Source organism: Convolutriloba macropyga, chromosome 11, assembly GCF_964194025.1.
Source record: "Convolutriloba macropyga chromosome 11, txConMacr16.3, whole genome shotgun sequence".
In the NCBI taxonomy this organism is placed as follows: domain Eukaryota; kingdom Metazoa; phylum Xenacoelomorpha; order Acoela; family Convolutidae; genus Convolutriloba; species Convolutriloba macropyga.
Genome location: NC_134478.1, coordinates 22,816,381 through 22,832,547, shown reverse-complemented (window position 1 = coordinate 22,832,547; position 16,167 = coordinate 22,816,381). Strand labels below are relative to the sequence as shown.

General features: G+C 34.2%; 2 protein-coding genes across 2 annotated transcripts in view; both read left to right on the top strand.

Moving 5' to 3' along the window:
- The first annotated feature begins 83 nt into the window (after positions 1 to 83).
- LOC142349226 (transcription elongation factor 1 homolog) lies at positions 84 to 6,146 on the top strand. The gene is made up of 3 exons (XM_075400649.1): positions 84 to 317; positions 5,371 to 5,441; positions 5,832 to 6,146. The coding sequence occupies exons 1-3, from the start codon at positions 202 to 204 to the stop codon at positions 5,894 to 5,896; spliced, it is 252 nt and encodes an 83-aa protein (XP_075256764.1). The 5' UTR covers positions 84 to 201; the 3' UTR covers positions 5,897 to 6,146.
- Positions 6,147 to 13,696: 7,550 nt separating this feature from the next.
- Positions 13,697 to 16,167, top strand: part of LOC142349073 (uncharacterized) — a 45,906-nt gene continuing 43,435 nt past the window's right edge. The window contains exon 1 of the mRNA XM_075400486.1: positions 13,697 to 14,455. Coding sequence (XP_075256601.1) covers positions 13,706 to 14,455 — 750 coding nt within the window. The 5' untranslated portion in view covers positions 13,697 to 13,705. The remainder of the gene's footprint in view (positions 14,456 to 16,167) is intronic.

Below are 16,167 nucleotides of genomic sequence, written 5' to 3'. Positions count from 1 at the left end.
TTTTTTCGCCTTTACTTCTTTTATATCTCAATGTTTATCAGAAACTTTTGAACAATTTTTTGGACTCTGTGAATATTTGATATGCATAGTTTATATGTTTCAGATAGTTTGAGTGCCATATAGGTAAACAGCTAGGTTGATATATAAATTTGCGCGAGTGTAAAAAGCCAAGTAACTTCGTATCCTCTGCTCTAAGTGGAAATGGGCAGGAGGAGCTCTAAGAGGAAGCCGCAGCCTAAAAAGAAGATCCTTGGAACCCTCGAGACACAGTTCACTTGTCCCTTCTGCAATCACACCAACTCATGCGATGTCAAAATGTTAGTGACACACTCCGATATTTGGCTGTGTTAAATTATTCTAAGTTTTTTTATTTACCAAGACGGGATTTTACTGCGTTTTGCGTCTAAAACTTGACCAGGAGGTTTTTGCTTGTAAATGTTTAAAACGAGCAGCTCAGCCTTGGGAAATATACGATGATTTTGCATATACGGTTATCTTGCATAGAGCTTGAACTTTTTGGACTTATCAATCTCCTCACGGTTTTCACAGAGAAGTCTGTTCAAGCCTCTGTGGATGCAATCAATGACAAGAGTAAAAAAATTTCTGTTACTGATCGTATCCTGATTGCATTTATGTACTCAGAGTGCATTTTGTCTCTTTTTCGGTGAGAATGTGATGAATGGTCATTTTTAATTGCTATCGTACGAAGCAATTATTGTAAACGTGTTTGTCTTTATGCAAAATTTTCGCTCGATCGTTGTTTCTTTGAGTGACTTTTGCGCCCTTGAATTTTTCGTTTTGCGTGATGTAAATTGCCCTCTCATTCACAAGTCAGTAGCTGAACTCAATTGCTGACCGCTTACTACTAAAAATCAAATGAATAGTGCGCCAAAATTTGTCATTTTGTCACTAACTTTTTCAGTGGTTATAGTGGTATATAATAACCTCTAATGGCGTCATTTGAAGTCTCTCAGTGAATTTAGTTATCCCCCACCACTGAAGCAGGCTGCAATAGATTCCAGCTCCCACTAAGCGTTCGAGAGCAATTTCTCCGACGTCAGTCAGTTATGTTTGATTTTATAAAACAGACAAGGATGCTCATTAATGTGCGTTCGCACATGATGTTCCTACCCGAATTCAACCAAATTTTTTACTTAACTGTCTGCCAAATGAAGTGATAATCAAAATCAGATGTTTGAGCTTTAAAAAATCGTTACAGAACAAAACTAGTACTTGAATTAAATTATAAAATGCCTCATTACAGCGCTCACGAGATATGCCATTAAAAAGACTACGAGGAAAAAAAACAAACAACAAAATAAGCAAAAACAAAACTTTCACGGCAACAGCTCAATATCTAAATTTAAAAAGCACCTAGTAACAAAGTCAAAATGCAAAAAGAAATTATGAGGCAAAATTCGAAAATCAATCAACATTTTTTAAACCAAATATTTTCAGACGTCCTAAAAATTAGTAGCTTTCAACAAATTAATTCTTGATAACTTTAATAAAAAGTTATGATAAACCAATGCGATGTCTCTCTGGTTAGACTAAAACATAGAAGCAGACTTACGATGCAGAAAAGCTACAAATTACAAAAAATTACAAACAATTTGCGATATCTTAAATTATTGAAGCCATTAAAATCATTAGCTTTTATCTGAATATTATGTCTTTTTTTCAATTGCTGTTTATGCCAATTCAGCTAAAATTATGCTGAAAGATGAAATAAGTTCAATGGGGCTATATCTCAAACTCATTTTGGTCTGTTATTACGCGAATCGGCTAAAAGAATAGATAAAGAAACACAAGTCTTCACCACTCACAAAAATTTTGAAAACGCGTGTTGTCCACAATGAATTCGATGGGACCTCTTAAGAATAAGTTGCAAGTTGACGTAAAGAAGAAGAAAAACTTGAAAATTTTTCTGAAAACGAACAATATAATTAACTTTGAGACTCTTCGCTATGAACTGGTTGGATTGAGTAAAAGATTTCATTCAATCCTCAAGTAGAAGCTCATGAGACGGTCGGAATTTTACGGCTACATAAAGAATGACAAAGACAAACATCCAATTCACAAAATAATTGAGCGAGAAAAGTGTCGAAGCCATTGAAAAAGTGAACTTTTCAATGAAAACTTTTCTATTTGAAAGTAGTTTTGTTTGGCAATGAGATTTTGCTTTGTTCAACAATAAATCAACAAGTATGAACAAATATATTGGAACACGAAATTTTTGAGAAAATCCGTAGTATCAACGCCAATAATTTAGTAGCTTTCAACGGAAGTCAATATATACGCTATGCATCGATGGTTATGACTCGAAATAGTTATGCCTTGCTAGAAAAAGAAGGATGTTTGTCATTCATAAGTCATCAATAGAACATCACAATAAGTCTAGTTACTATGAAAGCAACAGCAAATACAGGCAAAAAACGAAAAAAAAAATCAGTAGAAATTTGCGAGAAGAAAGCTTCGAAGCCATTTAAACCATAAGCTTTCCTCTGAAAGTTTTTATCTATGATCCATTGAACGTCTCCTCTAAACCAAGTTGAGCTAACAGCATTAGGATAATTTGGTAAAGTTTCAAAAGAAACCAAAATTACGAAAAAAATCCAAAAATTTTAAAAATAATAAACTCGAAGTTAAAAAATCAATAGTTAAAAGATAAAACCGCTAGATAGATTTTTTTGCTTGCATTAGTGTCATTACTGAGTTTGACCTACAGTTCAAAGAAAGTTTAAAGTTGTTTAATGTTCAAAAAAATTTTAGAAAAATTGTCTTAACAGCCATTAAATTCAATGGCTTTCAAAGGAAGTCAATAAAAACGCTATATTTTGCCTCGATGGGCGGACAAGAAATTTTGTCACTTATAAGTTTTCAATAAATAATAACAATAAATCTTATGGCTGCGAAAACAACAACAAATACAGGCACAACCCAAAATTTCATTAGAAAAGAGCGAGAAAATTTCGAACCCATTAAAAAGCATAAGCTTATCTGACAACAATATCTATGACCAATTTGGCATCGAAGCCATAGGACTATTAGCTAGAAGCTAAAACCGCTTATCAGAACAATTTCGCTCGTAATATGAAGTATGCAGTTCCTGTCAATTCTGAGACCAGCTCACAGTTATAGAAAATAAGTTTAATATCGGTTAATGTTCAAAAATTTTCGAAACATTATTTTAAAGGCGTAACAGCCATTAGCTGTCCACTCAATGCAATACATAGGTTCATTAAATGCTCATTAGGAAGCGTATTGCACTTTCAGTCAATGAGTTTATGCCAAAGGGCTCCAAAATTGGTAACTATCGAAAACAAAAAGTTTCACTAAAAATGACGAAAACTCAGAGTCGAAGCCAAATAGACATGAGCGATTACTTGACTATTTTTTTGTTCATTGGGCATCATTTGACTGTAAATGAGGTTTGTCATTAAGGGAACCGCGATATGAAAAGTGACCAGTCTCTAAGTGACTAAAAAAACAAATAAAAGTTTGAGAAGTTTTCCAAAAAAGCAGCTCTCAAATTGAATTCGAATTTTCGAATTTTTTGACAGTTAACTTCCCTGAGACCCGAACTAGCCTTTTTATCGTCTATCGTCTATTGGCAACATAAAATTTTTTCATTTTTTGGCGTGAAATGTAATTTTGTCAAAATATTTCTATAGAAAAACTTAATTTGAACAAAAATTACGCTAAAAATGAACAAAATTATGTCAAATATCCCGTTTTTACTCAAAACTTTAAACCTCGATAAATCCTCGAGAAATATGAAAGTAAAAAAATCTTTTTAATTTCGAACTCTACGCTGGACGAGCTTTTTTATTATACCTCTCATATCTCTCTACGATGACTATATCGATCGGCCAAAAAAACCCATTTGAGTATATAGTTCCCCCCCCCCCTCACAAGTGGGGTCGGAACAATTAAGTATTTTAATTATTTTCAAGACAGTTGGACGTGAAGTTGCCTCTTAAGAATTTCGACGAGAGGTCATAAAGAATTCTTAAACTGATTGTTAATGTATTCCATATATGGAAACATAGATCTGGGATTTTAATGCGAAGCTGATATTATTAATTGCTTAAAAACGAAGTTTGTTGCAATTATATTGGTCATGGTGTTTGTCATGCGATTTTGCGTTCTCTCATTTTTTCATTCAATAGCCAAATTTCCACTTTGAGAAATTGACTTTTTTGAGAAACAAGACACTTCTCCGTCTACCCCTCTCCGCTTTCTACTGGTGGCATGCTTTCAAGAATTATTTTGATGTTTTCTTATTAGGTGCTCTCAAACCAAGTTCATAGCGACACCTTTTTGTTATCCTACTGATCTTTTCACCACTCGAAGAGAAATATTTGTTTTCGACAGTTATGCTTTAAATCTTTGTACAATTGTACACGACCTGAACTTTAACTTCGTTTTAATTTTTTTGTTGAGCGTCAACATATGGATAGTGCTTAATATATTTCCAATGTACCATAGGGTGTTACCGGTGGTATAATTCAGTATTGATTTTTCTGGATTTTGAGATGTTTTGGCCCCGTAACAGGCCCTCGTTCTCCATCCATCCCATACTTGTATAACTATTGCCCCTCTCCGCCTGCCGGTTGCTGCCATACTCCCAACTAGCAATACTTCTGCGTATGGTCATTTTAAGAAATTAGAAGAAAATTTGAAAAGCTGGTCGCAGTTATATTAGTCCTGCGCGTCTTTTTTATTCAATTTTTCGTACTACCGACTTTTCGTCTGATCATTTATTCCGTCTGACCATTTGATTTTTTGTCCTCCAACCACGTCACCCGCACTCCACCTCTTTCCGCCCGTAACCCCTCACGCTCGCCTGCACCCGCTCTTACCACCCCCTTAATTAAGCTAACGCTAGCCACTCTAAGCTGCAGCTAGCTACTGAAGAAATCAACCTCTCGCGAGTAGTTTGAGAGCAATTCGACCGACGTTTGTCGATTATGTTTGGTTTCTGTTCCTCTTATTTAGAAACTACCGAGAAATCCCTTGCCAGTTGTCAAAGAGTAATTTATCTAAGGCTAATCGGTTTAATTTTTTAAGGAAAATTAGTGATGTAAGCTCTCAAATCATTAACGCAATTTCCGGCGGTAAGTTCATATTTGAGGCTAATAGTTTTGAATATTGTGTGCTTGTTTAGACCCATGATTTAGTAAATTTTTAGACCCCTGATTCAGTCCTTAATTCTTTTTTCTGTAACCACTTTTTTTTTATAGTTTTTGGGAGCCAGCGAAGATTTTGGATATACTCCATTATCCAAATTGATATCAAATGGTGTTTCCACAGATTTTTTTGACAATATTTCTTATAAATGTGCTCTGATGTCGGATGTACATTTAGGGATCGAGTGAGGAATCTGGGCTTTATCAAGTGCCGAGTATGTCTAGAAGATTACCAAACTACAATTAATTGTGAGTGCAAGTTTCAATACAATTTTACAAACAGTTCAAAAAATGTCGTTTGGGTCATTGTAGTCCAGCTGTTGCTCACTATGAGGACAATGTGAATAGTTTTTCGACTACAAATTTTTCTACAACTCTTGACGAGCACAGTTTGTATTGGCGACAGACTATTAACGAAGCTTGGCATTGTCCGTGAGAAATGCCAAACCATGCTAGATCATGAAAACGAAACCTTGTAGAATTTCGTTACCGGATTTTTTAAGCGCGATGCGTCATACAACCCTAAATTAGGTTTAATATAATTCTGTATCAATACAACATGCAGTCTGCAGTCAAGTTGTAATTTTATAGTGACGAAATTTGAAAAGTTACGTAGTAATGACTGTGCACTTATTTCAGACCTCTCAGAGCCTGCAGATGTTTTCTCCGATTGGATCGACGCTTGCGAAGAAGCTAATCAGTGACCAGTCGCTTGTACATCAATTTGTCATTGTTCTTCTGGACAATGGTGGGATAAAACAGTTTTTGGGCTCAGATCTTCAAGAAGAGCCACAATATTCTGAGCGTTTCAGATCCTGAATGTGAAGCCTTGCGTTGCTGTAACTCAAAATTTCATTGTTTATTGGTCTGTCTCTTAAATATTATTTTGTCTCTTTAGATTGAATTTTATTCTTCCAGTGTTTGATTTTCTATAAATAGATTTTAATGGCTTCAGTGGATTTTTGAACAGCTGTAGAAGCTAAAGTCAAAGAATGGAATTGAAGTAGCAAAGTTTGTTACTTTTTCAGTTTTTGGTCATTTGACAGGCATTTTTATAATAGACTACAAAAGGCGACCAACTTGGAAATGTCGGTAAACTTATTTTTTCTAAGCAGATGTTCGGTTCAGATGTGTTTTTGTCTCAACAGCAGTATTGATTAAAAGAAAAGTTGAGCAATTTTACCATGACATCTGTTTGCGGTACTTTGATTGCCATAACCATTCTTGCAATGGCAGAATTTTTTACTGAATTATTGTTGCTGCAGAATTATTGTTACTGCAGTATTTTTTCAGGAAATTCTGGCTGCTATCCCTCAAGAACTCATCAAGTCATTTTTGTCGAAGTAGGTTTAATATTTAATTTTATCTAAAATATTTTTTGGTCAAGTTCATTTTTTGGCCTACGATCTATATTTTTGACCTACCACCGATCTATTCCTGAGGTGGTGAAATGCCTCAGGCTTAGATCTTTTATACTGTTTTGTCTCTTGAAGAAGATTGTTTAAAAGCTTTCACATTTTTCTTACCATTTTTGATCTGAAAATTTATCAATTAAACACGGCGCTTATGCTCTGCAAAGAAGGTAGTTACCGTTGCAAACACCGCTTACTTTGTTTTGATAAGATGTTCAACTTATATCAGATTGTTTCATAATTTTCCTTGTATTCCTATTACTCACTTTGTCCGACTGTTGGAAAGTTTAGTATTTTCGACGCCACTTTTAGTGGGGTAGGAACTATTTGCTTAACTGATTTTTATTCAATTTTGGGCGATCGATAGCGTATAGAGCTGAATGGTGCCAGTGGAAAGCCCGTCATGCGAGTAAAGAGTGGCGAAGTTTGAAGCAACTATTATAAACGTGTTTATCTTTTTTTTTCTGCAAAATTTTTGCTGGACAAATTTTGCGCTTTTGTTCTTCATTCTGTGACTTCTCAAGTGATATTTTCAGGCTTTTATTCTTCATTTTGAGAGATTTCAATTGCTCTCATTCTGAAAAGAAGTTTGTTGCTAATATAAAAGTGATTGTTAACGGTGTAGTTACAACGTGGTGGTAGCTTAGTTGTTAAGATGTCTGACTGCTATCCTGCAGGGCGAAGGTTCGAACCACTATCAGGTCCGAGTTTTTGCAACCAAAAATTTTCTAAGTTACAACCCACAATTAAATTGCTCCCAGCCTGCCGTTTCAAAGCAATTCATCCGGCGTGAGTCAGTTTGTTTTTAAATTGTCTTTTTCGAGGAGTTATCGAGGTTTAAAGCTTTTGTGAACATATCACTTTTTACACTGAATTTTTGTTCAGATTTAGGGTCATTTTTGGGGCAATTTTTGTTGATTTTTTCCTCAATTAGACTGCTAATTTCCGTATTTTAGTAGCATAAAATTGATAACTAGGCTATTTTGTCTCGTAGTGTTTTTAAGAATAAAACAGATTTGAATTTGAATGTAGATTTTTCAGTTGTTAAAGCTTTTTTTTTCAAGTGAGACAATTTGACTTCTGTTTTCGCTTTTTTATCATGATAACCCCGCAGTGTATACTAAAGGTAATGGCGGTGCTTTAATGGTGCTTAGTGTTGTCTAAATTGGTGTGGCACCATGAGTTTCATTAAAAGAATTTGGCACCATGTTTTCATTAAAATTTTGAATTTTGCCGGGTTTTTCCTTGTTTTGTTACTTAGTCTCAATAATGGCATGGTCCCCCTGAAGTTTAAGTTGAACGAGGTTTGAATGAGCTTATACAATGTTTTCATTTAATAGTTTATGGTATTGATTACTTTGAAACTGTTTGTTTTCGTAAAAATGGTCATTTTGTGAGTTTTGATTGCTATAGCGTCATAAAAGAAACTAAATTTGTTTGAGTTCATTGCTCATATTTTTATAACTTTGATTGTTTTCGAAAATCGTGTTAAATTGTTTTGGCGGAAAATATGTTAATTGAGTTCAGGGCGTTTCTGTTATTTTTGTCATTTTTGTTATCTTGCATTTTAATCTACTTAATTAAAGTCTTCAGATATAATTCAGACTGAACAATAGGTGAATCTAGTTTTTAGCTTTTGTTTTTAGTTGATAGATAATGGTTGATGTGGAATTTAAGCCAAACATTGCGTTTTCAAAAACGTGTTCACTCCTGACATTCCTTCTTCAAAAACGGCATAACAAGGAACGCCCCGGGTTATTAAGTTCTCTTAGAGCCTTGGCTCACTAGTCTCTATATATGCGATTCACTGAACCTGTTTAGGAAACATAAATTCATCATGTGAAGGGGAGTTCTTAGGAATGTGACCCGCGGCTTCACCCCCCTCCACCTCATTGCAACTGTAACACAGCACGCTTGCACTCATTGCAACTGTAGCACAGGAAGGTTAATAATTAAATTTCATGGTGTGGCGAGACAATGATGTTCTTGTGTTTTTGTTCGTCGGTCCTGTGCTTCAATTTTTCGTGCGATAACTACTCTATTTTTCAGTTTAAACTGAACCCGTTAATTTTTCAAGTGAATGCGAAAGACAATTCGGTTCGCGTAAACTCGAAGCAACAATAAAAATTTTTGTAAAATATCAACTTAATTATTAATAGCCGCACAGCGATAGCTGGGGTTATTATTGGCCTTCTCTTAGTTTTTTACAATTCAAAGAATTTGAATTGTATTGGGGCGCTGTCTTTTTATAACGACTCGAAGAGGAGTATTGGAGAAGTCCTTTTTTTTAATCAATTTTATTGGAGTGAATTTTAAGCGGGAAATGAAACGCGTGAAAAAATTTGGAGTGATTTGGTTGCTGAAAAGTGAAGACCGGAGCGAAAAGAGAGTGGTTTTTTGTTCATACCGCTGTTTTTGAGAGAGCGAGAAATTGATGTGTGAAAAAATTTTCTCTGAGCGGGCGAAATTTTTTTGTTCACGTGCGGCTTTTAAAAGCAGTTTTTTTTGCAATTTTTCTTGTTTATGAGGTCTGATTATGATATTGTATTGGATTTGAGCTCGTTCTGATAGGAATTGAAGGTTTCAAGTAGTTAATTTGAGTTTTATGCAAATTTGGAGGTTTTTGATCAGTTTTGCTGATTTTTCGACGAAATTTAATAAATTTTGGCCTTTTGTTTTGTTTTACTGCTTTAAGTGCAATTTGCATAGAAGCTCGTTTCTCAAAGAATATCAGGGATATAAATTGATTACAATTTTGTTGGTATAAAACATTTTTTTCTGAAGAAAAATGACAGAAAAATAGAGAATTTTTTAACCACTTTTTTAATTTTTTATTTTTTTTTTCGTTTTTTTTTTCAATCGTAGACAATTTTTTTAGCTTGTTATGACTTGCACATTATTTCGCGAGCATTTCATTGCTCTATTTGCCCAAAGTAACTGTATTTGTTTTTTTTTTGTAAAATTGAAAAAACACCTTACGTTTTCTCGTTTTTTTTTTGTTCAATTTGGTTTTAAATGTGGTTTCTATTCTTCCTCAACCTTTGATAGCATTTGGGGAGTTTTCTACTGGAATTCAGTTGTTGTAGCTCTTTTGGATGGCTCTCATTTTGATTGATATTAGTTTTGAGTTGTTTTTGTTAAAGAAAATCGAGTAAATCAGAGCAAATTTTGGCCACTTTTTGTCTTTTTTCTAAGTTTTTTGCATATTTCTTCCACTTTAATGTTTTTTTGTTGGTAACTTTTTCTCACTAAGGAACATTTTTGTAGGTGTTGATTCTATGAATTTGCACTTGAAGGCTTAGCAGGGCAGTTTTCATTTAAACAAATTATACAAAACTCTAATTCGTTAAAGAGTTTTTCTTAGTCTTTTTTTAGTTTGTTGTTTAACGTTTCTCTGCAAGTACTAGGTGGGCGATTGATCTAGCCAAATATATAACTAATTGATTTCTATGAGTTATGGATGGGAAGCTGCATGTTATCTTTTTGTAGAGAATTTTGTTTGGATTTTTAGAGAATATCATTTTTTGCTTTTGTTCATTGTCAAGTTTCCACTTCTCCAGTCTTTTCTTTGTGAATTGGTTACAATGTCTGTCGATTGGTAATATGCTGGTGATGCATCTGATTAGTGAGAATAGTCAGATTTCTACTTCGAGTCGTTTCCGGAATTCTTCCGGCTATGTTTTTTTTTTAAGATTACTTCGTGATCAATTATCAAATTTTAGATGTCTACACAAATCATATGCCGTTATTTTGTGTTGCTTTCTGAAAATCTACTGCAGTTCTTTATTAATAGCCGCCCTCATCTTCTCAGCCGGCTATTATTGCGCTCGTATTACAATTCAAAGAATTTGAATTGTATTGGCGCGCTGTCTTTTTTTTAAGATCTGTTCACACATTTTCATGATTTTTGAAGTCAAATTGGAGTAGTGATTTTGGTCACGCCGAAACTGGAAATGGAGCGAAAAAGCGAGTGGTTTTGCGGCGTGAATTTTTTTCGCTCTAATTTTAAAGTAGAGTGACAAAACGGTGTATGAACAAAAATTCGATTTCTCGGTAGTAGTTTTTTGTTCACATAAGGCAATTTAACTCTAATTTTTACTGTTTTTTCGATTTTTTGGATGGGATTTTTTTCTAGATGGTTTTCGCAATCCATTCACAGCTCATTCTAGGCCTTGTTTTTTGTTTGAATTAAATCTTCATTTCTCGCTAGTGGTTTTTTTGTTCACATGCGGCTTTTTGACATTGATTTTCTGTTTTTTTCCGTTTTTTTGTTCTGATTTTTTTTAAAATAGTTTTCTCAAATCACTCATAGTCCATTCTAGGTCTAGTTTTTCTGTTTAGTCAATGAAAATTCTTTGAATTGTACGTCAGGACTTGTCCTGCTATGTTTTTTTTTATTTCGTCATGATTTTTGTTACGACCATATGACGTCACAGCCACTTTTTGTTCATTCGTTCATGCAATTTTAACTGAATTGCATGCGTGACGTCATTTTTCGCTCTTAGTGGAGCGAGTTTTCTTTGTTCATTCGCGTGATTAAATTTTTGGTCACACTTGACTTACCTCACTCTCAAAAATGACTTCCTCACTTTGAAATTGACTTTTATTTACATTAAATCAAAGAGATAAGGTCAAATGGGTGTGTGTCACTCTATATGAAGGTTATTTGAGAGCATCTAATAGAGGCAGCAACAACTTATACAGATTTTTAATCAAAATATACATATCAGCCTTCAATGAAAAGACGAATTTTTTTGGTCTCTTTTTTACAGTTTTTCTTGAGACTGCCGATCTACGAATCTATTGCGGCTATTTTCTGGCAATCTGCCAGCTATGTTTTCGAAATATTCAATTCCTGCCGGGTATTTTTGGGACAAACGATTGATTAACCTATTGATAAACCGGAAACAAATCTAAGCCCCTTTTTCCGATTCTGGACACACGTCAATGGGTGTACAATGAAACCTCTACGACTATTTTTCATCAATAGGGGTTGCCCTAAGCAGACATCGAATTTTAACAAGCCTGTTCTTATTTCCTAGAGACGGAAAAATATCGCAGTTCTTTGAAATAAATGAGAATGAGCTCGTGGAATTTGTTGAAACAATAGATATCTAGTCTTCCTCTGGTGATTGCTAAGACTTTAATGCTCAATTAAAACATTTGCAAATTTGTAAATTGTTATCTGATCAACATTTCATTTCGATTTGGTGCATTTGTCCTGATACATTGTTGCAAGCTGATGTCATCCCCCTTTTTAAATTTGGCTCTAAAACAGACGAAAGTAGAACAGCGCTGAAAGAATTTTCTTTCAAATAATTTCATTTTCCCTGGCTGTAAAAAATCTTATGATACCATTGATCACAGCCTATTGTTTTAAATGTATGAAAGATGCGGTAAGAGAGGGCCCAAAAATAATTTAGTTGACTCATTAACTAGTAATAAATTTAAGGGACTATTGTGAATGGTCTTTCATCGGAATAGAACGACATTATGTTGAGTTCCGCGAGGATCAATTATAGGGCTATTATTATTATAATTTACAATATTTTTCCTACATTTTGATATATATATATATATATATATATATATATATATATATATATATATATATTGTATATATATATATATATATATATATATATATATATATATATATATATATATATATATATATCGACATTTTTTTTGTTTGCTGATGATAGAAGTATGTTATTGAGTGTGCAGTTTCAAATATTCACAAACATTTCGTGGAACTGATTGAATGGTTGCATGTAGACAAATTTTTCTGAAATCATACGAGAACTCTGTGACTGATTATTAACAAAGAAGACTTTCAGATACATGAAAACACAGTAATTCAAACACCGGCTTTGAAGTACCTGGGTATGGTTGTTGATAATACTGTTTTTTCGTGTTGAGTCGTGTTGAATTCGTCATGTCAACTTTTGGAAATCATTGGAGAGCAATTTTTCCGGCGTTATCGGTTTATGTTTCTTTATGGTATTCTCGTATACGGTTATTGTAGTCATACTACATTGCTTCCATTGTTAAAATGCCGAAGCAAAAATATCTAATTCTTATGCTTTAGAAAATGGCTTTCTCGCCGTGTACAAAATGCATCTATACTAGCTTCTGGTTTTTTTTCCTGAAATCGGTAAACAAACTACATTGTGAAAAACTTGTAATGAAATGCTGATATGTGAGAAGTTTAAGATGGCGACTCGATCTCAGAAAAAGGTTTTCTTACGATCACCTGAGGCAAAATATTATCACATCTGCTGACGAAAATAACTGGCCGAAAATCTGGCACAAATTGAAAATAGTTTTTTCTTGGTTTGTAGATATGATTGACACATTAGTCTGGTACATATTTGATTGGTAAATTGAATTTTGAATTAAATGGTCAAATTTAAAGAGGGTTTAGAGATCTCGTTATGTTTTTGCATTAGCAAAATCAGTTCTTTATATTAATAATTTATTTTTACATATCTTACTAATGTATTATTCTTGAAATCAGGCCAGGTGAACTTATATTATGCAACCTGTCCGTAATTTGCGTGATTAGAATGAAGAAGCAGTTCTTAGATGTTTTTGTTTTGTAGCAGATATAAAACTTTATGGATGGTCAGAGGAGTGCATTTGAGAAAAAGCTTGAGATATGCGGCATGACTAGTTTATTTTGGTGACTGAATAGATTCATTTTATAGTAAAATTAAAGATGAAATTTCATAAGTTTCGTTTGTATTTTCAGCAGTTCTCAGATGCTCTGATTCCTCTTCTGTGTATTTTGAAGCTATTATCTGACAATGTCTCCGCTATGTCTATTATTGGAGTGATTATTTTGCCTGAGATGTTCATTTTGCTGCAAATGAGTTTTAAATGATCATTTTGGAAGGTAGCTTATTTAGAACTTGACCTACGCTACATTTTAAGCTGCTTTCAGAGTGTGCCTACTGATAGCGTAAACATTTTTTTGTCTTTGGGACTTGATATAGCATATTAGATTGAACTGGTTGGAGCTTAATGCGCCAACGCACATTAACGCTCATTCTTTTCTATTGTTCACGACCGATCTTCGTTTTCAGATAAGATAGATAGATGACCACCGGCAGTGACAAATTAGCTGTTCAACATTTGTTTATTCCAGTTGGAACCGAAGTATCGGCAAAGTTCAGAGGCGCTTTCTGCGAAGCAAAAGTAACTGAATGTGACCAAAAACTGAAGTATAAGGTATGCATCGATTCAACGAACGAAATGGTCTCCGTCGATTTCAATGACGTTGAAATAGTCAAACCTTCTCTTATAACAACAGCTGTGATGCCATCATCAGTTAACCAACATGAAGTTTTTCATGTTGATTCGGTAGTCAAGTTGAAATCTACAAAAGCACAGGGTGTCATTAAAAAGCTCATTGATGCATCGCTTTATACTGTTATATTTGACGATGCTGATCAGTCACAATTCAAGCGTAAAGCGATCAAGTTGAAAGGCGATAAATACTTCAAAAATGAAGAGAATATGAATACAATGCCTCTTGTAAAACCAGAAAGTTTCAGCAGTCCTGCTGTAGTAGTGCCTCACATAAACACTAGTGCAGTTGGAACCGGAAGTGAGTTAAGTTCAAATGAAGGGACTCCGATTCGACTTGCAGTTACTCGAAGATCACGAGGTCAGAAAGAAGTTCAAGATGGCTTTGAACCGATTTTGGCAACGTTTTGCTCGACATCGGAGAGCGAATCTTGCCTGGAAGAGAGTGCGAGCGCAACTAGTACGGCATCGAATGCCGATGAAGGTGAAAGTATTTCGGTGGCATATGTGAAGCAATGGATTTTCAACCATCTCGATGAGGTAAAATACTGATACAGTCGTTTTTAATCTTGTTTAATAGCTGTCGTCAGCCTCTCAAACGGCTATTATTCAAGAGCTCTCCTTTTTACAATTCAAAGAAGTTGAATTGTATTGCGGCGCTGTCTTTTTTTTCTGTTCACACATTTCACGATTTTTGAAGTCAATTTGGAGTAGTTATTTTGGTCACGCCGAAGCAGGAAGTGGAGCGAAAAAGCGAGTGGTTTTACGGCGTGATTTTTTTTGCTCTAATTTTTAAATAGTGTGAGAAAACAATCCATTCAGCGTTCCCAATCCATTCATCGTTTCCCAATCCATTCATCGTTCATTCTAGATCTAGTTTTTTGTTTGAACCACATTTCAATTTGTCGCTATTGGTTTTTTGTTCACATCCGGCATTTTGACATTAACTTTCTGATTTTTTTTATTTTTTCGATCTGATTTGTTTAGAAATGGATTTCCCAATTCACTTATAGTCCGTTCTAGGTCTAATTTTTGTGTGTATTCAATGAAAATTTTTTGAATTGCACGCCAGGACTTGTCCTGTTATGTTTTTTAATTCGTTTTACCTTTTGATCACATTTTTCGTTTTACATAAGACACGATTTTCGGTCGTAATGTAGTGAATACGGTCAATGTCAAACGAGCAAAATCAAAAGAAATAGGATAAAACGATAAAGCCCGGTCATTAAGTCATAGTGCAATAGATTATCAAATTCCATTAAAGCGATTGCTAGCTGATTTTGTATTAAGCTTAATACCCTTCAGTTTAGCACTCTGAATTCGAACCTTTTTTGAAACTTAGGAAAATTTTTTGTCAATTTCAATCTTTCTTTTTCTGTTTCAATCCCGATGTGCGTCTTGCGCGTCAATGGCGGCTATTTTCCGGCAATCTGCCAGCTATGTTTTCGTTTTGCACCATTTTTTCTTCCATCGGCCATGTAATAAGAATGATATACTCGGATCGCTGTTCTTGATTTAAATGCACTCGTAAACTAAGGTTCATTATATACAAGCGTAGGCTGTTAGCTTCTAATTTTTTTTTCATTTTTCTACGTGATATGCTATGTGCAAGATCCGAATTTAAATAAGTTTTTTGTGTATGTCTTTTTCGGTTTCTTCCACAGCGAGTGTTTTCACAAAAAAAAGAAAACTTATCAAAAATAATTGAGGTATCACATGAAAGCTCTTAAAAGGGTGATTTGATTTCCAAAATATAAAATTTTTGAAAACGTGAACATTTCTACACATACTAATCTTGTTCATTTTTTGACATTTTCGTCAATGTGACTAAGTTGCTTTTGTTACTGTTTATTATTAAGACCTCTTTCTACATCTGCTAAGATCTTAGATAATTTGACCTCAAATCGGCTGGATTTTGTTTGTTGCCCTGATTACCCTTATAGCTGCTCGCAAAATTAAATTTGCGGAAGGATTTTGTGAGCATCAAAAATCTCCCACACCTCTCGTGAATCAAATTTTTCAAGCTTTCAGCTGTTGTAGGCAGCTGCATTATTTTCCACAACTTTTTTTGGTCAAAACCTTAAGATTTTTCCAGCATGTCAGTTTTTCTTTTTTTCTGTATCGTTGTCTCATGTTAAATTATAGTTAAATGTATAGTCCTAACAGCTGTTTCCTTTAGAGGTATTGTAGACAAAAGAAGTTTCCTCTAGATTTTTCTAAATTTGTTTAAAAATTCTGTAGTTTTTTTTGTT